This window comes from Balaenoptera physalus (assembly GCF_965194825.1).
Source record: "Balaenoptera physalus genome assembly, chromosome: 19".
Lineage (NCBI taxonomy): Eukaryota > Metazoa > Chordata > Mammalia > Artiodactyla > Balaenopteridae > Balaenoptera > Balaenoptera physalus.
The window spans coordinates 37,660,212-37,686,761 of record NC_138900.1 but is presented as its reverse complement, the minus strand read 5'-3'; the positions used below and the strand labels follow the sequence as shown (position 1 = coordinate 37,686,761).

The 26,550-nt window shown below is 44.3% G+C and overlaps 1 protein-coding gene across 4 annotated transcripts in view; it reads right to left on the bottom strand.

The window, feature by feature from the left end:
• Positions 1 to 305: 305 nt before the first annotated feature.
• Positions 306 to 26,550, bottom strand: part of FTO (FTO alpha-ketoglutarate dependent dioxygenase) — a 371,417-nt gene continuing 345,172 nt past the window's right edge. For 3 of the 4 annotated variants that reach the window (XM_082438911.1, XM_082438910.1, XM_082438908.1), the window contains one exon: positions 306 to 2,670. In XM_082438911.1, the coding sequence (XP_082295037.1) occupies positions 2,517 to 2,670 (154 nt within the window). In that variant the 3' untranslated portion in view covers positions 306 to 2,516. The remainder of the gene's footprint in view (positions 2,671 to 26,550) is intronic. The other variant, XM_082438909.1, reaches the window with a different exon arrangement.

Below are 26,550 nucleotides of genomic sequence, written 5' to 3'. Positions count from 1 at the left end.
TCAGCGTCCCCAGCAGCCCCTTTTTTAAAAATCGTCTCTTGCCCTTCCTCCTTCTACCCACCTGAAACTTCCCCAGAGAGTGTATGTAACCCTTAAACACAATGAGCTCATGCTTAGCGAAAGCCACCAGTTCTTCTGAGCAAATGTGATCTCACCTTTCGGATTCACTCCTGGAAGTGGTTTCTCCAAGCCCTGGCTCTTCCCCCACCTGCAGGACTCTGATCACTCCGTCCACCTGGGCGCCCCCCAGGCCAAGGAAGCAGGCCCACCCGCTGCTGTGCAAGGAGAAAACAGCAGGACCCCTCTTGGTTTCTTATCTCATCCTTTCGGTATTTTTATTGTTTATGCATGTTTTATTATGTACATGACCTATTAGTACAAGCAGTCCACAAATATAGCTCGATGGTAATACACATATATTGGGGTAAGCACTCAACATTATTATTCATTTCTACTCTAGGGACGCAAGCAAGCAGGTTTGGAGGGTGCCGACACGAAGGCGTAACGCCAGTCAGGTTCACAATAAATGGTAATTGGGAGCAACGGGGGCCACAGAGGGTTCACGCCCTGCCTGAGAGGACGCTACCTAGCTCTTTGCCATGCCAGGATGGAGGCCTAGGGCTGCCAGATGCTCTGAATTCTGAAGAGGATGCACACATTTTTAGTTTACATGAAATCTCCCAATTTTTAAATACTGGCACCTAGTGACAAGGAACAGACACTGGGTGGGGGGGGGTGAAATAAAACACTAGGCTAGATGGTCCCGAGGCCGCCCCGTCGGTGACTTCTGCGTGCCCTGCACTCCTTACCTACGTGATTTCATTTAATCTCTCCCACAACCCTGAGAGGCAGCGCTTCATCGTTTACTGACGGGGAGACTGAGGCTTAAAGACATCAGGGAATTCATCCAATGTCTACTAAGAGTCTCAAGATGAGGAAACCCCGCCTGCTTTGTGTGACGTGAACTCCCTGGGGTTGACTCCCTGTGAATAAGCCCATACCTTGAACCAGTGAGATTCTGCTGGCGGGAGAGAGCCTGGTTCTCAGCGCACCTCTCAAGGGGCAAAAAAGCGCCTCAGCTTCCCAACTACTGCAAACAACTACAAAGAAGGTGACAGGCTGGGGAGAGGGGCTAACTATTCTCATGATTTCCAGGGTCACCAAAGGGTGGGAGCCAGGCCCAAAAGGGAGAGGTGGGTTCATGGCATCACAAGACAAAACTGGCACCAAGATTGAGGAAGGGAGGGGAAAATGCCTACAGCAGGTCACTTACTGACATATACTACTACTAATATTTACTGGGTATTTAACTATGTGTCAGAAATTGTTCTAAGCCTGCAGCTAAGTTATTTCATTTCATCTTCACCTTATGAGTTGGTGCCTATAGTATCCCCATTATACAGATGAGAAAACCGAGGCACAGTAACACACCAAAAGTCGCAAGCTACTGGGCATTTAGATCCAGGCACTCGAAAACCAAAGCCCAAGTTTTAACCTCTTCATCGTCTCTCTGGTGCTCCAACATCATCAGGATGGGCACTAGGGTTCTTCAAGCCTCAAGTCTACCCATCGTTATGGGCGAATGGGGGAATTATAAAAAGAAATGTAGTATGCCGGCTAAAATCAGGAAGCAATGTAAATAGGACTTTGTCTCTTTCATTAGATCAGGGAAACTTCCTAAAGACAGGACGTCAACTTTATTTTAATCTTCAACGCTGCTCCATTCTTATGTGCAGAGTACAGGGCTCATAACCTAGGCTGCCCTAGAGAAGGGAAAGAGGCTATTCTTCAACGAGGCATTTCTCTTTTAATTTATTTCGCCTGTGGGGAGAGCAGCTACAGAGAAAACAGAATCTCCCGCTCTCAAACTTGTGATAGAAGTGCTGTCTGGGAGGGCTTTCTACAATGATGAAAATGTTCTGTGTCCAATACAGCAGTAGCTAGCCACACATGGCTACTAAGCACTTGAAATGTGGCTCGTGCAACTGAGGAACTGAATTTTTAATTACAATTAAAATGGAATTTAAATTTAAGGAGTCCCATCTACCTAGTGGCTACCATACTGAACAGCAAAGCCTCTAAAGGGTGTGGTGAGAAAATGGGCTTAATGTCTCTAAATTCGGTCTTCCCCTAGATGACCTGAGAGTCATCCCCTTGCAGAGTCTCTGCAAAGGTTTGGGAAGGAGGAAAGTAGGTTAGGTTTTGCCACAGGCCAGGCTCACCTTGGTCGCTACCCAGGCCTCGGGAGTGGAATGGCTCACATTAAAAATCCAAGTGGGGAATAGCTTTGGGGGTTGGAGGTTCTTGTTTAATACCAAATCACTATAACACTGTGTCACTTTTAAACATTTTAATATTCATGGGCTCCATTCCCTAGCTGTTTCCAACTGGGACCCAGGGCCTACAATCCCAAGGCCCAGTCTACCCATAATCCCCTTGCCTAAGCCCATGACAAGGTTGGAGGAGAGAAGTCAGAAACAGCCTTTGTTCCTCTACCTAAGACTTGTGCCCTTTCTCTAGGGTTTGGCTTCCAGAAGCAGACTCCTGACTTCGGAAATGATATCTGTGAGATCAAACGGCAGAGGCATCGAAGGATCATCCTTTTCCCAATACGGCCGGCATTCTGGCTTCTGATCCGCGGGTAGAGTTCGGGCAATTCGGGACTGGCACCTGAAAGAGTTAAGAACAGGCAGTTACTCCCTGGGAGGAAATGCCTGGAAGACCCAAACCCATGGGCAACTTGGGGCGACCTTGCCAAATGCCCCAATGACGATCCGCTCTGATGGCCGTGATGGTACACAAGGGGGAGTTTGGGCGGCAGAAAGCAGGTGTGTTTATAAGAAGGAAGAATTGTTCTTTATGGTGCTGGAACTTCTTTTTTTTTTTCCAATGCCCAGATTTGTATTACCTCTAATGGCTTTGTAGGAGCCAATCATCGGGGAAATTCAGTTACTCTGCCTTTAAAATGGTGAATTATTTTTTCATTATCTCGACTGTTATTTAAAGTGTGTGATTAAGCCATTATCAGATTTAAATGTTTGTGGGATTTCCGTGTATTACTAGATTACTGGGAAAGATTAAATTGAATTTACTGCATTAAAACGTCCAAGAATAGATTAAACAATATTACAGACCGGGATTGACTTTGGAGATCCCGGAGATTTACAAGTGTCCCAGCCTGCTGTGCTCAGGAAAAGGCACTCCAAGGAGAGACCGATTTATAAGGATATATGCAAATAGAGGTTAATAATCATTTCCACTGATGAATAGGTGGAGAAAACTTCCACAAAATTAAATTAAGAGGCTAGCAAGAGTGACTCCCTAAGGAAAACGCTTAAATCACGGTTTTTATTAAATGGATTATTCATCAATAGTAGAGAAATTAATTATCATATGCAACTAAATTATAGCCTCGTAGGAAAAAAGTTGGGGCGACGTCATCGCACCCTGGCAGGCATCTACCTTGCCGAGAGACCACAGCTTATTGGAAATTGGTCTGGGAAAACTCAGTGGCTTTGGCTTTATGTATCTGAAAAGTGAGGATCAGACAGAAGAAAACACAAATTGCAATAAGAAACGAACAATTTCTCTACTCTCTTGGAGCACGTGGCGGTGACAGCGCATGCACCAAAGAGAAATACTCTGAGTATTTCTGAGATGTACTCAGAAATACTCTGAGTACATCTGGGAGAGTTGCATGGTCCTTCCCCACCCCACCCGACCTTCTTGGCACTGTTCTCTAAATCAATTAAAAAGGGGTCCTACCCATCCTCTGTCTTCCATGTGGGACTAACTATGATGAAGAGATCAAAGAATGGACCATCCTCGACCTATTTCCAAGCCTGATGGTCGAGAAGCCTCCTAACTAAAGGACATCTTCTCCTCTGGGGAATTATTAATGGTGAGGGGATCCCCACGGGAAAACATACTTCAACTTTACACCTATTTTCTCGGGTGGTTAATTGCTATACCGGCATCCTGTGCACTCAATCCATCGTACATTACACATAACATTCCAATATATCTTCAGCTCTCCGCATCGGGCCCTGATAATAGCGTCTGTTAACATGCACTAAGTACTATTATGTAGCACATCACTTCATAAATAATAAGATTAGCTGACCTCAGGGCCCCAAGAAGAGTAATGTGTTTAAATGTTCTCATTATTTATTTAAAACAAGAATTAAAGTAACAGAAGCTGCTTTTGACAATCCTCTTAGCATAAATATTAAACTGTTTGCACTGATAAGCCCACACGAAACTGAAGAAGAGAGGCGCGTTCTGCAGACTACTTAATAATAATAGGTGTTTGAGACGTTGCCACTCACCGCAGTGGCTGGATCTCCGCAGTTCTAGAGACAGTCTCTACATCACGTGAAAGGGCTGCGGGAAATTCATATTCAAGGGAAGCTGCGACTAATTACAAAGGAACTCTGCAAAGCTTTTTAAATTGTTCTTTCTCTCTGCCTCAGAATCAGAGGGTAAGGCTCAATTTACCAGGTAGGGAGAGTTATTCCAAACTGAGCATTTCCATCTCACGGCGGGTAAATGATCTGTGCACACACTACCCTGGTTGGCAGATTAAAGGGCTGTGATAAGTGTTGATGTACCTCGAATAGCATAAGGTTTGTCAAAAGTCAACAGAGATGCTTTTTCACCTGTCAGTGGGTTCTGCCCCCTCATTTTGAGAAAGTATTAAAAACGTTAACACCTGCTGCAGAAGTTTGCTTACACTTGTATTGTACAAGCTTCCCAAGCCCACCCAGTTTTGTTTTGGGTGAAGTTGCTCTGATTTTCCTACTGTTCTTCCCATGGAAGGACCAGCTGGTGTGGGTACTATCTCCTTCTCATGCCGGCCCTGAGAGGCTAGGAGCTGTGCGTACCCACCCACTGTTTCCCTCTGGGCTAGAGCTAGAACCCCTTGTGTGGTCTCTTCAGGGCCTTAATTCAGATCTTTCAAGATCACTTTAAAACTCTTCCTTTAATGCCCAGCGCTCCTCGCCAGTTTCTCAATGGTCACGACTGCACCCCACGGAGGGCTTGCTGTTGAGGTAATGTATTCACCTGCGAGGAAGGACAGTCGCCCCCAACTCAAAGCACATTGTCCAATTCAACATCATGCCGGATGGTGGGACTGAAAAAGACAAGGCTTGAGAATGACTTGAAGGCGTATCTCCCTTTGGGTTTCAATTTCTCCTGCTCAATTCACTCATTCTGCCTCTCTTCCATCTTAATTTCCTAAGATGCAGAAGCACAGTGGTAAAGACGTTCTCTGGACACCAGGAGCTGCTGCTTCCCTGGGGCATGACATCTTGGGCAAGCTTCTTAACCTCACCAAGCCTCAGTTTCTTACTTGTCATGTGGGAATACTGATGATGGTGATGATGATAGTACATTACTTATGGGCTTGCTGTGGAGGTTAAATGGATTAATACATGTGAAATACTTAGCACAGTGCCTGGCACATAGTAAGCCCTCAATAATTATTAAATACTATTGTTGCTATTGTTACTTCTACTACGAGTACCAGTGACAATGGGAGATGCCAACAAGAGGGCTGCCTATGGTACCTGTGACTGTCCCCTCCCTCCAGCTAACTGACTGGGTGGCCTCTGGCCTGGGGGAAGCTCTGGAGATCCAGAAGCGGCTCTTTCTGGCTTGAATCAGATTGAGCCGCTGCTGGATCCTATCACAATGTGACATTCCAGGACGCTGAGGCTTATGTATTGAAGCTGCTACAACTCTCCAGTGACAGGTTAAAATGCTCAGATTCAGAAAGACTTAGCAGTTGTTCCCGAAGATCCAGAATTCATAAAAGGTGCTGTCGTTGGACTGTCTGAGCGGCAGTTGTTTCAGATTGACTTGGCGTTTCTAGGAAATAAAGTTGGATTGTTTCTCAGCACGCATACTCTGTAGTTCTCGTAAAATCAAGGGGCCCTGAGTTCTCTTAGGAAATGTTTTAGGAATCCTGACGGTGGTGGACACTGGCTGTCTTGTGTCTTTTTCCCAAGTTTCCCATAAAGAAGATGCTAAGTTTCCTGTGGGGAATCCGTCCCATCCCTATGCTTGGTCATGTGGTTTGAGTCTGATTGGCTCCACCTCTGCAGCCAGGGGAGAGCCTTGACTAGTTTAATCTAATCAGCGCATCCTACTCTCCCAGCCACAGGGAGTAGGTTAGGGGAGGCGCGTGACCCACTCCAGGGCAAGATTGAGAGAGTAAATCAAAGGACTGGTCTGGGAACTAAGGGAAAAGATTTCCTTATCTCCTGGCCTGTGAACTATTAGGATGTGTGATCTGGAACCACCATAGTCATTTTGCTACCATGCAGCAAGGGGCTGGGTCCTGGGTGATATGGTTGGAGTAGCTGGATTGAGTCTCACCTGAAGCTAGGTATGCTTAGACTTTTTCAGTTGCATGAGCTTGTTACTGTTTGAGTTAGGTTTTTCTGTCACTTGCAACCCAAAGAGTCCTGGCTGATATGCTGGCCACGCATCCCACCCCTCAGTGACCTCCTGCCTTCTACAACATCCACTGCCATGGCCCTGCCTGCCAAGTGCATGTTGATAGTCCTCTCTCCAAACTGAGACACTGTTGATACAGTACAGTGTGTGCAGAGATCACTTGAGTTGAAAGCATGAAATCCCTGGCTTTTGTTTTTGATTCGAATAATATTTCCACTGGGCACAAATTTCTACCCAGAAAACAAGAGTGCGCTGGTGTCACCCACACTGGCCTTTGCGCAAAAATAAGCCAGTTTTAATGACCAGAGCTGGATGACCTTTCTAAAGAAAGTTAAAAAAATTTCCCTAAAAATTTCCTTATCAAGGATAGCAGATCATTCTGAACCCAGACAAACAGTAAGAAACTCAGCTAAACAGTAAGAAAGTTACAGTTTCCCCTTTCAACTTTGTGCTCTCTACTCCCATCCTAAAGGGTTAACAAATAAACTCAGATCTACTCAGAAAACCCTGCTCCTTTTATGCAGCATTGCAAGGGGCGCAATGGAAAATAATATATGCTTCATCTCTCTCCCTCCCAAATTCACACTATTTCAATTCAAAGGACTCTATAGCTACCCTCAAAACTCTTGCTACTTAGGAATGGTTCTCCCTGAATGACCTAGTGACGTAACAGGAAGCAGCTGAACGGTGTCACGTTGGCTGGCCTGTCAGCCGACTGTCCAGAGGTTCCCCATCTCTCCTCTCCCAGGTGTAACTCACGCAGGGCCCCACTGCCTGCTGATTCCCCCAGGGCTACACTTAACATTTGGAGGATGAGGACCGCGGCTACATTAGTGAACACTGGTCGCCATGCTGAAATTAACCACTTTAGCTAAAGTGTGTGTTAATTATGGGTATGCAAGCAGTCAATAAAAGGTTAATGCAAGAGCCAGAGAATAAATTTCTTCCCTTATTGCATCACTTCACAGACTAAATGAGTAACATTATACTTTGTGTTTTTAATCAATAGGTTTTACAGTAATGTGCTGGCCATTGATTTTAAGAAAACATGTCCGGTCTTCCTCCTCGTCCCTAAATTTTGCAACAAATAAAGAAGGACAGGTAACATTTCCATTACTCTTGATGAAAATGATAAAGATTTCGGGAGAAATGGTTCCTGCTAAAAGATTCATTGGGATAAACAAGCGTTAAAAAAAAAAAAAGTACAAAAAACTAGAACTTGATGGAGAAATATTACCAAGCGCAGGCCATTGAGGAGACAAGAAAAACGAACTCCTAAGAGAGAATTCTTTAATGTGAAAGAAGAGAGTAACTCCTGATTAAAATTAGTACATTCTGTATATTGTTTAAGCGTCCCGAAGAATCTTAATATGCAGCACTGATTTATTCAAGTTTCACAATAACCTGAGAGAGACGGGGAGGTAGGTATCTGAACCACATTTGACGTGAGGGCTACCTTACCCCAGGTTAATCCAATGGCAGGTGGGAGAGCGGGGGCTGGGCAGACCCTGGACATCTGGCTGGCTGTCCTTTCCACCACATTCCATCTTTCTCATGGATTCCCATTTGGACCAAAATGGGTGCTATCCCCTGATTACTTAGCTCTTCTTGCCAAACGTAGATATTCAGGAGATTCCAAACCATTTCCGGGGAAAGAAAGGAGCAAAATGCTTTTTTTGTTTTCATGTTCCTGTGACAATAATTACAGCAAATGACTGACAAAACTTTCTCTTCATTCTAATGACTCTGAGGTTCTCATAGCATACGCATCTATCATCTATGGAAGTAAAAGATACATCTCCAGCTTTTAAGAGCATAAACTACTTCTAATTATACAGTCATCCTCCAGTATTTTCAGGGGACTCGTTCCAGGACCCCCCGCTTGCATACCAAAATCCATGGATGCTCAAATCCAGTCCAGTTGGCCCTCCGTATCCTTGGGTTCTGCATCCACAGATACAGAGGGCTGACTGTATATTTACTGAAAAAAAACCCATGTATAAGGGGACCTTCTTAGTTCAAATTTACTCAAGGGTCAACTGTATTCCTGGAGTGACCCTGAGAAAAATCTCTCAACCTCTTAGTTTCCTCAACTGTTACACGAAGTTCATGTTTCCCTGCTTCACTGGACTTTGTGAAGATAAAAATTAAATAATGTATATAAAAGCCCTTTAAAATATGTAGACTACTGCACAAATGTAGCCCTTTCCTATGTGACACAAGTCCTATTTTTAAAACACAGCGGATTAGGCAACGTTGGCCGGGGGCTTGTAATGCTTAAAAATAAGTGTGAAAAAAAAAAGAATAAACTATGTGCATCCAGATAATGAAATATCACATAGCCCTTAAAAAGAATGCATTAAAAAAAAATGTGTGAAAGACATCACACTTTCTTTTTAAGATTTTTTTTTTTTTTTGATGTGGACCGTTTTAAAAGTCTTTATTGAATTTGTTACAATATTGCTTCTGTTTTTTATGTTTTGGTTTTTTGGCCACGAGGCATGTGGGATCTTAGTTCCCTGACCAGGGATCGAACCCACACTCCCTGCATTGGAAGGCGAAGTCTTAACCACTGGACTGCCAGGAAAGTCCCAAAAGACTAGAGCAATTTAGACTCACAACTTCATCAGAAAATATCCAGTCTTCTCCAAGTCAGAGTTTTTTTCTGGAATTTTCATTTACAGTGAGGAGTTGACTGTCATCCTGGCTCATGTCAAACAGAAGGCTGTTTTAGGGTATCAGCCACATCACAATACATTCCCTCAAACAATGTAAACCAGCACCAAGGCTTAAGAGGCTTCACTCAAGTAGAAAACCCTGATGTGATATCACATCAAACCTACATTTAACCTGCAAAACACAACTGCCAGGACCAGCATGAAAAAAGTGGGAAATAATGATGTAAAGGGGCAACGATCTCAACGGCCTTCTATGCTTTGGAGGGAGCTCGAGACCAACGTGGGACCTGCATGTTCTCCGTTCTTAGTTTCTCTGGGCCCAGTAGAATCGCAGCATCTTGCCACACAGAATTATTCCAGTGTTTAAAACAGAAGTACTGGGGCTTCCCTGGTGGCACAGTGGTTAAGGATCTGACTGCCAATGCAGGAGACATGAGTTCGAGCCCTGGTCCAGGAAAATCCCACATGCCACAGAGCAACTACGCCCGTGTGCCACAACTACTGAAGCCCACGCGCCTAGAGCCTGTGCTCCGCAACAAGAAGCCCGTGCACCGCAACGAAGAGTAGCCCCCGCTCGCCACAGCTAGAGAAAACACGCGCGAGCAACGAAGACACAACGCAGCCAAAAATAAATAAATTTATTAAAAAAAAAAAAAGAGAAGTATTTTTTCATATAACACGGGATCTAACTCCCTAATAGTACTTTATGTACCATTGAAGGGATTCCATGAATAATTTTGACTCTCCATGATGTCTACATTAAAGAACACATTTCAGGGGCTTCCCTGGTGTCGCAATGGTTAAGAATCTGCCTGCCAAAGCAGGGGACACGGGTTCAAGCCCTGGTCTGGGAAGATCCCACATGCCGCAGAGCAACTAGGCCCGTGAGCCACAACTACTGAGCCTGCGCATCTGGAGCCTGTGCTCTGCAACGGGAGAGGCCGTGACAGTGAGAGGCCTGCGCACCGCGATGAAGAGTGGCCCCCGCTCGCCACAGCTGGAGAAAGCCCTCGCACAGAAACGAATACCCAACACAGCCAAAATAAATAAATAAATAAATAAATAAATAAATAAATAAATTTATTAAAAAAAAAAAAAACAACACATTTCAAATCTCACTTTGAGTAAGAGGCCACTCCATTGTTCTGATTTTCATGGTCTCACCAGGCTTTGTTCCAAATCATCTGTCTTAGAGGTGAGGCGAGCATGCAGACCTGTTTATAATCATCTACCCTTGAGACTCTAAATGCTTTGAAAAGAGAAGAGTGAGTGAATGAATTTATAATTTGTCTTCTTGGACTTTGTGTTACTGCCATCATGGCTCTGTGGACAACGCGACAAAGAAAGAGCTGCCCTGTCATACGAATCACGATGGTCTACTCTGACTAAGGTGGTTGTATGAGATCAGCTTGTTTGATTTGTATAACTCAGTTTACCTACTGCAGAATCACTAAGCAGAACCAACTCCTGAGTGAGTTCCAACAAAGGACACTCTCACTTTCTCTTTGAAAGGCTTTTAACCTCTTGCCTCTGACTCACACGTTAATGTTCTCAGATCAGTAAAGTCAACACACATCAGAGTGAGGAAAAGCCACACTTTGGCCCATGGGTCAGCTTTTTTTTGGGGGGGTGGGGTGGGTCAATATACCTTTTTAGCAGGTAGTATTTTTTCAGCCATGACCACGTGAGAATCTTGACTTAACTTCTGGTTATTTAAAAATCTACTTTTGGCTTCACATTTCAGGGAAGAAGGGAGAAGCCTGATAGAAGAGCGTGCTTAGCTGCTCTAAAAGCCAAATATCCCCCAAATGCTTTTGAATACCAGGATAATGCCATTCAGCCATCTGGATAACCAGCGATTTTGCAAGAAATCATTGTGCTGTTCAGTACGGATAAACCCTGCTGTCTAGATCTCAGTCAATCAATCAGCACGCTTAGGGCGTACCTACTGTGAACCTATACTGTTCCCTCATTGGGAGGAGAAGGGAGTAGCACAGAGAATAGCCCAGGCCACGCCCAGCTGCTGCAAATAGCTGTGCTCTCCACATTTGTTTGGAACTCACCATTTTCCATGTAAATAATGGTTCTCATCGCTCCTAATTCTTCTCCTCAACACCAATATTACCTATAATTTCTCTGAAATATAATATTAATATATTATATAGCCCAGTAGCCATGAGCAGCAGGGTGTCTGGTTTTGTTTAAGGAAAATGAACATTCAGAGTTCCTACTTGGGATCCAAGAAGAAATTTCCTGTGACCAGGGTTCCCTGTCCTCCTGGCATATGGAACCAGGGCTTTGTCCCACTCCAGATCACTGCTAAGAGCTCCTCTGACCTGTGGCAAAGGCTCCACCAGAGAAGAGAGGCCCCTGGGGTGAGGGGTAAGGTGCTCAGATAGTACCTCCAAGGGGTCAAGAGATGAAGAGACAAGGTCACAAGACCTCTTACTGGTATAAAAATCAGGGACACTTTTTGGTAACAGAATGGCTTACAGGCATCTCTGTTCTTTCTTTCGGGGTCCAGGGGGATGCCATGCCCTTTTCCCTTCTACTGTACTAACTGCTGCCTTCTTTTGGGTTTCTTCCCAACCTGCGTAATTATACTGTGTAATCCTCACATCTCCTTACTGTTCTGCCCTTATAAGTTTTTCAGAGGTTTTTGTTGCTATGGGAGATACTATAAAGCAATTCTATCTCATGCCAATGCTTCCCTGATGACATCTCCTCTCAGACCAAAGGAATAGTAATAATGCTGATAGAAACATTAAAAATAGCCCAACATATCTACTAAGTGTCAGGCACTGTATAAGTTTTCTAATTAAACGTATGTCCTCAAATGGAAAATGGAGGTCCAGAAGATTAAATAACTTGTCCAAGATTTCACAGGTAAAGAAAGGATAGAGTCAGGGTTTGGCAAAATTGTCTGATTCCTAATCTCAAGCTCTTCGTACTGTTCCAAAATATAGACACCAAGAGAATCAGTTTGGGTCCTGGTTATAAACAGTTTTCCAAAGGCACCTAGCCCCAAGCTAGACTCCCGGGAGGAGGGTCCTGTCCATGTGAATTTTCACATGTGACTCTTCAGACTGAGCCAGTTTGTGAAAACATTCACCATCTTAACCTACCACAAAGGACCACAAAGATGCTGAAGGTGGTATGTGGGTTGGGGGGGACACGTGGGTGTCTTTGGGTCCACAGAGGACTCACATTAAACTCACCTCCATTTCAGAGGATACCAGGCTCAGGGTCAGTTCTTGTAGACCTGCAACTTGGCTCCCTAAGTAGGTAACTGGTGACTTCACAAGGTCTGGCACAGAGAACAGGCCTCCTGGAGTCCCTCCCCCTACTTCAGGGACTCCAGCAGGCCCGTGGAACCACTTAACATTGGAGACTGCTTGGCCCAACACGGGGGTGTAAATCCAGGAGGTAAAGAGTTGAGAACAATTTTATCCCCAGGTTCATTTGTCAGCTTGTCAGTTACATAATGAGAGTGATGAATGGGCTACCTTGACAGCTGAACATTTAGGAGCTGCTGACCTTTGATCTCTGGTCACATGATAGGGTCATCTGAAACTTGCATGACTTCTACCTGGCCAAGGGTAACAATATAAAGGTCAAATCGGCTGGACGATTATATGAATCAAGTCTGAGGCAGCTTGGTTGGGAGTTTTAAGAGAGGCCGGGTTGGGTTCCCCAGCACACAAAGCTATGGAACCACTGCAGAAAGGTGCTCAACAAAAGATATACAATTTCAAAGCAGTCTAGAGTAACTTTCCTTGCAAGGGAATAGAATGAACTCATTATTTTTAAAGGGCAACAATGAAAACAAACACTTTGGAAGAAAATATATTCTGCCAGTGCCTCTGCCATTGGGAGGGAAGCCTACAGGCATATGACTTAATGAGTAATATTAATGCTATACCTGCAACGTGGCAGAAGGTCCAATTTGATGCAATTATTGGAACAAAATCCCCACTGGGTAGTATCAAGCCCTCCTTTCAGCCATAGAATACGGTCTCTCCTCCATCCTCCGTCAGCACAGTACCCCACAAAGGACCATGATTGACAAAAGATAACCCTTTCCAAATTTCGTGACTTCCCTGTTGCTTGAAACTTAAGCAAAGTTTGCACGGGACAGTCTCAAACTTCAGAAAGATTCCAGAATAACTTACAATCAGAAATTCAAGGCAGCTGTGATTTTCAGATGCACTATAACATTTTAAAAAATGTTTCTTCTTGTAAACCTGAAGATTTTTGCTTTTTGATTACTTGGTTAAATTCCATTTACTCAGAATCAGATAACAGTAGTCACAGAGGTAATGAATACAGTTATGGAAATGAAGGCTAAGTGGCCAACCCCATTGATTTCTAGAATCCAGAAACTTCATAACCCATGAAAGAAGCAGACACTACAGAGAAATCTGATTTACATCAAGAGCTAGTTTTCTACAAAGGATTTTCCCCTGCAAAGTCAAAGACCGATGGACAGACTTCCATTGGAGCATAATCCGTTCCTACTCTTGAGAGATGAGCAAAGCAAAGGACAGTGGCTTACAGAATAGAAGGCCAGCTGTTCTGACTTTGGAATGCTCATTTGCGTTGTAAGCTGTGAAATAAATTTGAGTTGATGGTCCTCCCATCTGCTCACCTGTCAAGTCTATTTCCACTGTGCTGCTGTTTTTAGAAATACTTCCAAGTAACCTGCTTAATTGGTTTTTGGATGCCGAGAAGCATCTCCCAAGTTTATTTTAACCTTATACAGAATATGAAGCTACTGGGCCTTGGTTTCTTTTCTCTCGTTTAAGAACATTCACTAACAGGTCAAGAGCACTTACACAGAAAACTCGGTGGGGCCGCAAACCAATGGGGTGGGGGGGTAGTCCCAATGAGGAATTAGAGAGAAAATGGTGGGTCAAAACAGAAGGTCAATTGATCAAGGGCATCCCAGTCTTCTGAAGAATTTCTGCTTTGCACCCGTTTAAAAGCCAACTCCAAGTCAAAATTCTTACAAGGGTCCGCAAGTCGCTTCATGACCTACGCCTTCCCCCCCCCCCCGCCACCCCCCATCCTCTGGCCTCTCCCTCCACTTGTCCCATTACTCACTTTGCTCCAGTCGTATTGGCTGATTTGCTCTTCCTTGAACAGGCAAAGAATACTCTCAGGTATTCCAGAGCGCTCCAATACCTGCTGTTTCTTCAGCCTTGAACACTCTTCCCCTAAGATATCCATGTGGCTCGCTCCCCTATTCCTTCAGGTCAGCACTTAAACATAATCCAATCAGTAAGGCCTTCCTTGACTATCCTACGTAAGACACCAGCATCTCCCCTTCCTACCTACCTAACCCAGCACTCCCCACTCCCCATCTTCTTTTCCTGCCCCATTTTTCTCTACAACACTTGATACCATCTAGGGTGTGTGTGTGTGTGTGTGTGTGTGTGTGTGTGTGTGTGTGTGTGTGTGTGTGTGTGTGTGTGTGTGTAAGATAAGCCCCCTGAAGGCAGGAATTTCTGATGTACTCACTGCTATATCCTCCAAGCCTAGAGTCTGGCCCACTGTAGCCACAGTAAATACGGTGCGATGCACAGATGACTGAAAGCAACTTGCGTCTGAACTTCCAACTGTACCTCCTTAAGGTAGGACTAATCTCTGCAATATCACCAGTTTTACGATAATGACAGTAAATGTACAAGGCACAACCAAAGGAGAAATAATAACAATATCTCATCCATGGACAAAGAGGATGAGATGAGAGGAAGAAAACTGGTCTGGGAATTCAAGACCCAGCTCCACCACTACCCTATCCTGTGACCTTGGGCAAAACCTTGACTTTCTGGCCATTAGTACTCAGATCTGTAAAATGAAAGGTTGGGTTAGACAATCTCTAAGGTTCTTCCCATCTTTAAAAAACTGAGATTTTATATATAAATATTATGGTTTACCTTCACATACCTTATCTCATGTGACCCTCACTACTAGGGTAGGAAATAAAGGTGCTGTCCCACTTGGGGAGATTAGGATGTGGAGGCCTTGCTCCAGGTCACATGGCTGCTGAGACACGTAGCTGGGACTGAAACTTAGGTCATTTGCTAGTTCAGCATTTTTTCTACAAAACTGCACTTCCTCTATTGGTAGAATTGGAAGTACTACCAGCCCTTGTTACTCTGACTCAAAAAGTATTTTTGCAGGCAAGTTCTTATCCCCTCAAGATAACGTACGTGTATCACGGACCCCTCTGGGCACTGTTCCACCCTAGCCCAAGAATCCTTGGATTCTCTAAGCTGCCATTTCAAGATTAGAGATAATAAACGGCTCCATCTGCCTATGGATGTTTTATGATAGGAATAAAACTATATTTTAGTGTAGCTCTTCGGTAGAAGGGCAAGAAGTCAAAGCAACTGTAGCATCAGGATTGCTATGCTAACAAGGCCGCTGAACTCCAAAGATGTCAGAAACTTCCTCGTCTTAAAGCCAGAGCAAATCTGCATTTTATACCCCTAGGAACTGAATGATGCTGTTTCTGCAGCTAACATTTAGAAATTAAAATTGCTTTTACCCACATAAATATCTATGCTGCTGGGTTCAGTGATCAAGAAGGAGGAAAACTCAATAAACTATAATGGAAAAGAATTTACAAAATATATAGGGACTTCCCTGGTGGTGCAGTGGTTAAGAATCCGCCTGCCAGTGCAGGGGACACAGGTTCTAGCCCTGGTCCGGGAAGATCCCACATGCTGCGGAGCAACTGAGCCCGTGCACCACGACTACTGAGCCTGCGCTCTAGAGCCCGCGAGCCACAACTACTGAGCCCATGCACTGCAACTACTGAAGCCCACGCACCTAGAGTCCATGCTCCGCAACAAGAGAAGCCACTGCAGTGAGAAGCCTGTGCAACGCAAGGAAGAGTAGCCTCCGCTCGCTGCAACTAGAGAAAGCCGGTGCGCAGCAATGAAGACCCAACACAGCCAAGAAAAAAAAAAAAAGATATATACATATATATGTGTATAACCAAATCACTTTGCTGTACACCTGAAACATCCAGGACCCAGGCTGCTGCATCTATTTTTTTGTTTTGCCATTCTTAGCTCATGGCTGCCACACTTGAGGTCACCTTATGGTCCAGGTGTTCTAGCCACCATATCTGGTTTCCCAGGCAGGAGCAGGAGAAAGGAGAGAGGGGTAAAATATGCCCTTACCTCCTCTTTCTAAGGAAGACAGCCAACCAACCTCCACCTCTATGTCACTGACTAGAACTCAGTCCCTGGGCTGCAAAAGAGGCTGGGAAGTGTAGGGTTTTTAATTTGTGTGTTTGTTTTTTGGTTTTTTTTACAGTTTTGTTTGTTTATTTCTGGCTGCACAGCATGTGGGATCTTAGTTCTCTGACCAGGGGTTGAACCCATGCCCCCTGCAGTGGAAGTGCAAAGTCTTCCCTGGACTGCCAGGGAAGTCCCTGTAGGTTTTTAATTGGATGTGCTACCCTCTTCTTTCCTCCATCAAAACTGGGATTCTATACAGGAAGAAGGAAAGGATGAGGGCAGGATGAGAAACTAGTATTCTCTGCCACACAATGTAAGCAAATAGATATTAAGGTAATGTCTTCTAGAGATCAATGTTCTGGAGCGAATCAAACAGGAAATGAATAAGTGAGCGAATGGAGGGGGTGGGGGAAGGGCTGTGGCTGGAGTGGAAGCAGGAGGCATCTATCGGGGGAAGAGGATTTTAGGTGACAATGAGTCAGGCTTGATCAAGGGACAGCAAGGAGGCCACTGCAGCTGAAGGAGGGTGACCAAGGGAGGAAGGAGGTGGGGTCAGAGAGGACCAGGGTCTTGGAAGCCACGGTACAGACTGATTTTATTCTAAGCGAGATGGGAAAGCACTGGATGCTTTAAACGGGGAAGTGACAGGATCTAGTCCCATAGTTTGCAGAAAACCTCTTACTCCTTTAGGAACTGGGTCATTTCATGAGAGCAAACGTCTATGCTCAACCTACTCGTGGTGTTCTGTGGATGAAGCAAAATACCCTCCTTAAGACTCTTCCCTGGCCTGATGCCCACCCCCCGACCCAAAGCCGGCTGAGAGGGAGGGGGCGGCGCTGAACCTGACCATCCCCACAGCTTTGACGCTTTGTTCCCCTTTGTGCTCCAAGAGAAAAGAAGAAGTACCGCCCAAGCCTCCTTGTATTCCTAAGTTCACCTGATGCGTATCTTCAGAACGCAACTCACATCCAATTTAGGCTGTTCATTTACTTCTGGGGGCCGTGGATTCAGGCGGAGGAAGAAGGGGTGACCCTAGATGCCGAGAGCCACGGAAGACCAAGCAGACCTCTGAGTCAGCGCAGGGGTTGCTTCTAAAATGACTGGATTGGAAAGGACTTTTTAAAAAATTGCACTTCAATAGAAAGCGGACCAAATTCTGAAATCCTCCAACTGAAGATTCTGCTGGGCTGCCGGCATCGCCAGCAGCAGACCAAAGCCCGCTGGCGCCTTGGAGAGGAAGGATGAGTTGCCCAGAGACTGCCTTAGGGCTGCACGTGGCTTCCAAACTGCAGGTTAACTGGGTGGGTTGATTCATTAATCATCACAGCCACCATGTTCCCACCCGGGCATCTCCGAGGCGCAAGCAAGGCAGAGAGACCGGCCATCATCTATTTATTACTTTACAGTCTTGTACGCTCTCGTCTTCCACGGGCTGGTGCAGTCTCCCACTCCAGGGCTCTGACAGCTTGGGCCTGTAGTCCCCTTGCTGTCTGGGGTGAGCGCATTCTCCCAGCACCAGTGATTGCTTGTGGGGTGACCTTGGCAAGGGCACTTAGGCAGCATTTTCTCATCTGTCAAGGCAAGGCAGCCACAGACCCCCGGAGTCACCTCTGGTAAATACTCATGTGTGGACCAGTGCCGGCCATCTCATCCCAAAGCCCCCTGGCTCCGGGAAGAAGGCTTTTTCCAACAGGGAAAATGAGTGAGGCCACGTCCTTGCCTCGTGCCAGTGAGAGATGGGGGAGGGGGCGGGGGTGGAAGAGGAAAGTGTCTCTTTGCAGGAAAGACACCCTTAGGCCCTCACCGCGGATCCCAGGCGCCTTCTCATTTGCCAAAATCCAGAAGGTCACAGGGAATCAAAGAATGACTCTGCTTGTGCAGAATGTCCTTATAGAGGAGGCTGGGAACAGGAGGCCTGCTACGAGTCACCTTTCCGGCTCCTGCGAACAGGCCGATTAATGGAGAAGTTGAGCTTCTTGCTGAGCATGACAGGAGTGGGGTCAGCTAGGAACAGGCCAGGGCTCGGCGGTGAGTCAGGACGGCACAGCAAGGACCTGATTAGCGGCTGTCACCTCCTGTCCCCATGCCTGGCCTGCCAGGGAGCCAGGCTTTGCAGCCGACTGCTAAGTTAGAATTTACACTTTCTGCAAGAACGGTCTTGCAGTCAAGACCACCTGGGAGTTGGCACAGACTGAGGGGCCATTATGCTTTCTCTGCAGCCCTAGCTGATAGGGGAGCTCAAGTGAGATGGGAAGGAACTTGCTGTTCCTAATTTAAATTGCTCTTTCTAGCTGGAGATGGACTTGCCCAGGTCCTAGTGCCCAAAGGCACCCACCTGTAAGTTACAGGGCCAGGGTCGTCTGTGGAAGTGCCATCATCAGCAGGTGGCCTGCCCACGTGGTGCGAGGGACAGGTTCCAGGATAGCCTTCCCTCCGAAAACAATTCTTGCTCTGGCCTCCAGACCATGCCAGAAAGTGTACCATTCATTCATTTTTTTTTTCCCCCCAAGTGTATAGGGAAAAGAAGGAAAGGCATTTTAAAATGCAACTGCTTCTAAGGAGGAGACTATTTTAAGTCACCTCTCGGAGAGATCATGCTGCTTCCTGATAGGGCAGAGAAACACATGAGCTCTGACTTCCCTGGGGTGAGAGGAACGGGGGGTGGTGTTCCTCGGGAGCCCAATTTTACCTTCTTTACAGTCTCACCCAGGGCTGACCACAGGACCAGCCTTCTGGGAGAGATTCGTTCAGGAGGACAGCAAATACAGACTAGCAGCGATTTAATTAGTTCCAAGTTAATGTCCTTTTCCACTTGGTCTCATGTAAGCACCTGGGAGTTATGGCCACTAACTTAGAATGATTTATAAAGTTCTTTCCCAGGAGAAAGGTCCTTGGACAGGCAGCGAGTAAGGCTGTGAATTATGCCTCCATAGTGGGTAGAGTCTGAGGATAAAGGAACAGGTTCAGCTGTAAAGAATCTGAAGCTCTCTCCTAAAAGGGAGGGGAGTCTCATTTTTCAGCGAGGTAATTTTTGACAGTCATGGCTAGCTCTTCTAGACTTCAGCTTTGACAGAACTTCTGTTCTTAGGAGCTCATCTTAGCTTATACCCTCTCAGTTTTAAGGTGAGGTTAACAGACTTGTTCAACTCATTTGTGGCAGAGTTAGGAGACTAGAATCTTGGGATACCTACTTCAACTGTGGGTTGGCTTGCTTTTTCTTTTTTAATGTTATAATTGTTAACAGCTAACATTATTTGAGGATCTACATTTTGCTAGATGGCATTCTAAGTGCTTTAGCCTCATAACCCTATGAGGTTATGATTTTTATCCCCATCTCACAGATGGGAACACTGAGGAACTGAGTGGTAATACAATTTGCCCAAGGTCACAGAGATTGTGAGTGATGTGGCCAAGACATGAGCCCAGGAGGTCTGGTCCCAGAGCCATACTCTCAACCACTACCCTACCATGCTATTTAGACAGTGCACACTCACAGTCTTAAACCTAATGATACAGAGGGGTTTATACAGTGAAAAAGTAAGAGTCCCCCACTCTAGTTCATCCCACCCCTGGATTTGTTTCCAATGGTGGTTACCTTCTGTTATCTCTCACTAATAGGCACACACTCTTATTCCTTGATTTTCCAATTTCAGATATCATCCGTTGGCTTCCTGCAGTGTGACATGAAGATTGGACTCTCCTTATTCTGTGCACGTGTGAATGGTGTTTGTCGTAACTAGCCTCCAAACACGGCCCCAGCGGACCACGCCTCCAGGATTCACCCATATACTGAGGCTCAGCTGGCCCTCCTTGTCCTCTGACTTAAACAACAGATTGCAGCACGGGTGACATTAGAACAGTTCCTTTAAAAAGCCTGGCAGCTTCTGCTTTTGTGCTCTCGGGAATCTTGAGCCTCACTGCAAGAAGTCTGGGCATCCTGCAGGAGAGACCACACGGAAAGGCCATGTCGAGAGATGGAGGCCCAGCGGTCCCAGAGTCCCCAGCTGAGCCCAGCCTTTCTGCTCCAGCTGCTGTCTGACTACAGTCCCAGGTAAGACCCTCAGTGACGCCAGCAGAAGAACCTTCTATCCAGATGAGTCAACCCACAGAAGAACAGAGACTTATATGAGAAATAATAACTGTGGTTGATTGAAGCCGCTATGTTTTGGGGTGATCTGTTATGTAGCAAATAGTGTTTTTTCTGTATTTTTAATTCCTTAATTGGATACCTTTGGAACATTAGATGATATGCTTAAATTCTATATCTGGTTCCATTAACTTTTTTTATGGTGGTAAAAACTATATAATGTAAAATTTGCCTTTTTACCCATTTTTAAGTGTACAATTCAGTGGTATTCATTGCATTCACAATGTTGTACAAGCATCACCAGTATATATTTCTAAAATTTTCTCATGACCTCAAACAGAAATTCATTATGCAATTTCCCATCCCCCCCTTTCCACAGCACCAGTAACCTCCAATCTACGTTCTGCCTATTTTAGATAGTTCATATAAGTGGAATCATACAATATTTGTCCTTTTGTGTCTGGCTTATTTCACTTGGCATGATGTTTTCGAGGTTCATCTAGATTATAGCATGTATTAGAATTTCATTCCTTTTTATGGCTGAATAATATTCCATTCCATGTATATTACACATTTAGTTTATCCATTCATTTGTTGATGGACGCTTGGGTTGTTTCCACCTTTTGGCTATTGTGAATAATGCTGTGATGAATATTGGTACACAAACATCTGTTTGAGTCCCTGTTTTCAATTCTTTTGGGTTTATACCTAGGAGTGGACTTGCTGGGTCATACGGTAATCTTACGTTTAACTTTTTGAGGAACCACCAAATTGTTTTTCAAAGGCACTGCATGATTTTACATTTCCACCAGCAACATACAAAGGTTCTAATTTCTCCACATCCTTGCCAACACTTGTTATTTTGTTATTTTTAAAAATTATTATAGCCACTCTAGTAGGTATGAAGTACTCTCTCATTGTGGTTTTGATTTACATTTCCCTAATGACTAATGGTGCTAAGCATCTTTTCATGCACTTATTTACCATTTGTATATCTTCTCTGGAGAAGTGTCTAATCAAGTCCTTTGCCCATTTTTTTAAGTTGGGTTGTTTGTCTTTTAGTTCTTGAGTTTTAGGAGTTCTTTACATATTCTGGATATTAAACCTTTATCGGATACATGATTTGCAAGATTTTCTCATATTCTGTAGCGTTTTTTTCACTTTCTTGACAATGTTCTTTGATGCACAAAAGTTTTTAATTTTTGATGAATTTATCTCTTTTTTTCTTAGGTTCTACTAACCTTTGACAGAATCTCTCAACTCCCCCTTTTATAAGATAAGGATAAGAGTGCCCAGTATAGAATGACAGCCTGAGCCAGTTAACACCCTGAAAACGGAGTTGCAGGAATAAGAGGTACCCAATGTTTTATGAACTCTTGAAGGATCTTTTCCATCTATGTGCCATTCTTAAGTCAGTTGTTGGTTTTCACCAAAGTAAAACCTCTACCTGACAACGCTGTTAACCCAACTTTGAGTTATTCCCTAAACCTAACAGTAATTAATGTGAACTATTTAAAAAATAATTTAGAATCTTTACACTCACTCAGATTGGAAGTTTCCATTCTGCACTTCTACAAATACAGTCTGACTGTGTACATGCCTTACTTCTTCCATTAATCCAGAGGGAACTGGTGGGCATCTCAGCATCTATCCAATTCCAGTCCAGAAGAATGACAGTATCTGAGATTCCTAGGAAAAATTTTCATGGGACGTACCCCTCAAACCTTCTGGCAAAAGATTTTGGTCCTTTAAAAGAACTTACTGCCATCTTCTATTGGATTTGTAAGAGACTTAGGAATGGCTATTAAGACCATGCATGTATGTATATCCTAATTGGCAAGCCATCCTTATCATACTCATGGACACCTCTTTATAGCATGAGTATTGGCGAACAAGGCAAAAGGAGAACCCAGTACCATGGAGGAAAATTTCCCAGGATGCAGCTGCAGCTCAGGGGACATTGTCTGACCTTCAGTATAACTCAATCTGTATAACAGGAAGCTCACCACGATGACAGTCTCCTTGTATAACAAGCTTTCCTTGGGCATTTCTGACAGCTGATTATCACTTTTTCCCCTGTTGAAAACATTTAATTCACTGCTGTCTGGAATGTCTATTTATTTGTGGGGTACTCATGATACCAAATGTCTCATAATTGTTTTGGTCTTTCCCATCAGAAAGGAAACTTGGCTTGGTAGAAAACATTAAAAAAGTATTTTGAGCTATCGGGTCACTATAAACATTCTCAACACTGTATTTGCAAAAGCCAGCAGGCTATTAAAACAATTACATGCTCTATCTCAGTTCCAAACAGCTAATGGTGTTTTGCAGAATTGCTTATAATTTCAGAAACTGGAAACAATCTAAATGTCCGTTATTGTGGGAACGATACTAAACTATGGTATATCCAACCTATGGACGTCTCTGCAACAATTAAATAGAACAGATTTATATTACATGTTCTAACATAGGAAGATTTCCAGATCTAGATATATTATTGAAGAACAAAAGCAAATTGGGTAGTATTGATTTATAGAGGCAATGGTTATTTGTAATGACCATTTATATAAAACAAAGAAAACACACTTGTCTACAGTACATCTATATGTCTATAAATGCACAGAAAAATATGTGAAAGGGCAAGACGTCTGAGATTGGGGGTAGTGGTCAAAGAGTACTTTATAAAGTTTTAATTTTTTAATAAAGTATATGTATTTGTGTATTCCTTGTGTAATTTAAAATACAGATGCTAACTGATGGTGAAGAAAACCAGATACCTTAGAGCTAGGGATGTGAATCAGCTGTTAAAGAATATAACTGCCTTCAGGTCTAACTTCCTTTCTACCAATCAGAATTCTGGGAACTCAGCAAGAAGCAAATTCTTGGCTTAGTCAATATAGGAAGTTGAAGTCAACCAGGTAAAACAACTAATTTTCATCTTAAGGGAGAATTTACCTACAATATTCTTAGCTGTTTAGGTAAAGGTAGGGTCCTCTGGGGATTGGAGTAGAAAAGGGATTTCTCTAGACTATCTCATCTTCCCCAAACTTCTGCCATCTCACTGAAACTGAAGCCTTTCAAGGGGGAGAGGAAAAATAAAGGACCAGTGGCTATACTTACTTTAAACACCTAAGCTTTATAAAACTTCTTTCATCTACATGTCTCTTAAGAAAACTGTCAAAGCAACAAAGAAGCAAAGTGGAAACAGATGTTTTTCTACCAAAAATGCTCTCAGGAATGGTTTCAGATATTCATGTGTGTTTTCGAAGTAACTGTACCAACCAACTTTTCTTGTCCACCATTACAGCCCCTGACATGTTTCTCGGGCCCCTCTGGGCACACATGCTCAGACAGAGCCTGGTCCTGGCAGCCTAGGTTCCCAGCAAGCCCTGTGCACAGAGGAAGGCATGGGGCTCCTGGTCAATTCAGCCTCAGAACATCCCGAACTACAGGCCCAAGAGTCCATGCTCAGCAGGCCAAGCGAGGGCAATGGCATTTTATTGTCCGGCCGATTTCGTTTTCCCTTTGGGGGAAGGGCAGCCCACTGGAACTGCTCTGGGATGTGAAGGGTCTCAGGAACACAAGCTCTCCCCCTCCAGTTCACGACCCCTCCCCCAAATCTCTAATTTTAGGCACCTTAGTTGTTAAAGGCATTTAACTTTAATTCCATTTGACTTCAATTGTGTCCAAATTACTGTAGAAAGTAAGAAGACAACAAGCTGTAAATATGAAGAGAGACAGAAAATCATTGAGAATCCTGCCTTTATGAATATTTGATGAAGAAAGGTTAGATCCATAGCTGGTAAATTATAAGAAATTATGTCCATCATGTGACTCTGTCAGCAAAGGTTAATACAAATGGGTTGGGACTTAGTTGGGATGACAACGCAGATTAAAAAAGATTTGTCCTGTCCTCGCTGCAATTAGTTTTTCTCCTATTATTAGTGTAATAGAGTTGATCATTAGGATTATGGCAACAGAACAACTGCTCGGTGGAAATCATTTTGTTTTGCAGACCAGTGTTGCATTTTCACAATAAATTTTTCATCTCTGTTAATCTTGCCCTTAATTGTGTGTGTGGTAGCTGTGGGCAGGATTCAATTATTAACTCTTTTGATCCTACAACGTCCTTGCCATCAAGTACGCTGATTACATGCAGACTGAACGGGCGATCCTACATTTTTCTGCAGCGGGATACGTGGCTCTCGTGGCTCATTTAGTGCGAGCAGAAAAATGGTTATTTTTGCTCAAATAACAGCCCCAGCCAAGTGTGAAATTGTATATAATTGTGCTATAGGATTTTGCCCAGGTTAAAGGGCTTCTTGGGGCTTCCATTATGAACCTCATTTCTCAGGTATTTGTGATTCGTTTTCCACTTTTACAAAATCTGAATGAGGCTTAACGTTCTCTGCTCAGAGGTCTTATTGTTGTTGTTGTTGTTTTTATTATTTTGCAAAGGGGATGAAAGTAGTCATCCTGCATTCTTTGTACCAAGGCGGAGAATGCAATTGATGTTAAGCACAGTAAGCTGGAAGGCAGAACAAATAGCACCGTGGACCCCGACAGCTGAAGGCGTAATTTATCCAAGTGGTGGCCTGGATTTCCAAGGGTACCGTGATGCCCTTTCAACAAGGTTGAAGAGCTTGGAGACAGAAGCCAAAGAGAGGGTCGGGTGAATAACAAGTAAAGAAAGACAAATCTGGGGCTTCCCTGGTGGCGCAGTGGTTGAGGGTCTGCCTGCCAGTGCAGGGGACACGGGTTCAAGCCCTGGTCTGGGAAGATCCCACGTGCCACGGAGCGACTGGGCCCGTGAGCCACAATTACTGAGCCTGCGCGTCTGGAGCCTGTGCTCCGCAGCAAGAGAGGCCGCGATGGTGAGAGGCCCGCGCACCGCGATGAAGAGTGGTCCCCACTTGCCACAACTGGAGAAAGCCCTCGCACAGAAACGAAGACCCAACACAGTCATAAATAAAAAAAAAAAAAAAAAAAAAAAAAGAACGTGAATTTCTTTAAAAAAAAAAAGAAAGACAAATCAGACGGTAGTAAAGCTTCTAGCTATTCCAGACCAGGATCTAAACAAACAACTCCTAAACAAATTGCAACGATGTGGTGCTAGCTTATTTACCATCACTCTGCTCCTTATAGAAAACTCCACTGCCTTTACCAAAGACTTTCTTTCGATACCTACACACCACGCATCATATCCCTTTCATCAAGTTGCTATGCATTTCTTAAATGAGGGATATGGCTGATGGAATGTTTAAAGATCAGTACAGGATGAGGAGAAAGGCAAAGATGATTTTTGCCACAGAGTGTGTGTCAAGGAGGGGAAGATGAAGAGAATAGAGTGCACTCACAACAGAAAAGAAAACTGAAAAATAAAAACCTAAACACATAGATGTAATAAACACTAAAAAAAATCAAGAGACCCTAGAGGCCCAATGAGAAGGCAAAGTGTTGTTCCAAATCTAAAGTAAAGCTGGAAAATGTGGATAACTAGGGAAAAATGGTCTCGGGAAGGGTTAAGTGTGACAGCCAAAAGAATAATCGGAACTGTCATGCCTGTAGCAATCTCACTGTAGAAGCGGTGTCTAAGCAAGGTCCACTGAGAGTTCCCCCCAACTGAAGCATACGCTCTGCCCACACCTACAGTCATCCAAAAGTAGGAAATTTAACACATCAGGGAGCTTGCCGGATTATCAGATCAACTAATCAATAGCATTGACAATATTTCTGCCTAAAAGCATGGGGGAGCAGTAAGTGATGCACCAAAGCAGACAGGATCTTTGCCAATACATTACCTTGGGCCTTTGACTTCTGCCAAGGGCCCCAGAGGCACAGGACTTTTCTTCCCAAGACCTGGGATTTTCTGCCTAAGTGACTTTGACCTGCTTGACTTGAGTCAATTGCATCCTTCATCAGGAACAGGTACGGGGGACATATGCAAGTGGCGCAGACCCAGTCTCCCAGGCGTCGGAAGCAGCATGTCGGGTCATGCCATTACCCGCTCTCGGCAGCCCTCCCTCTCAGCCTCTGTAAATCCCAGTTGCGTGTGTGTAACATTGCTGGA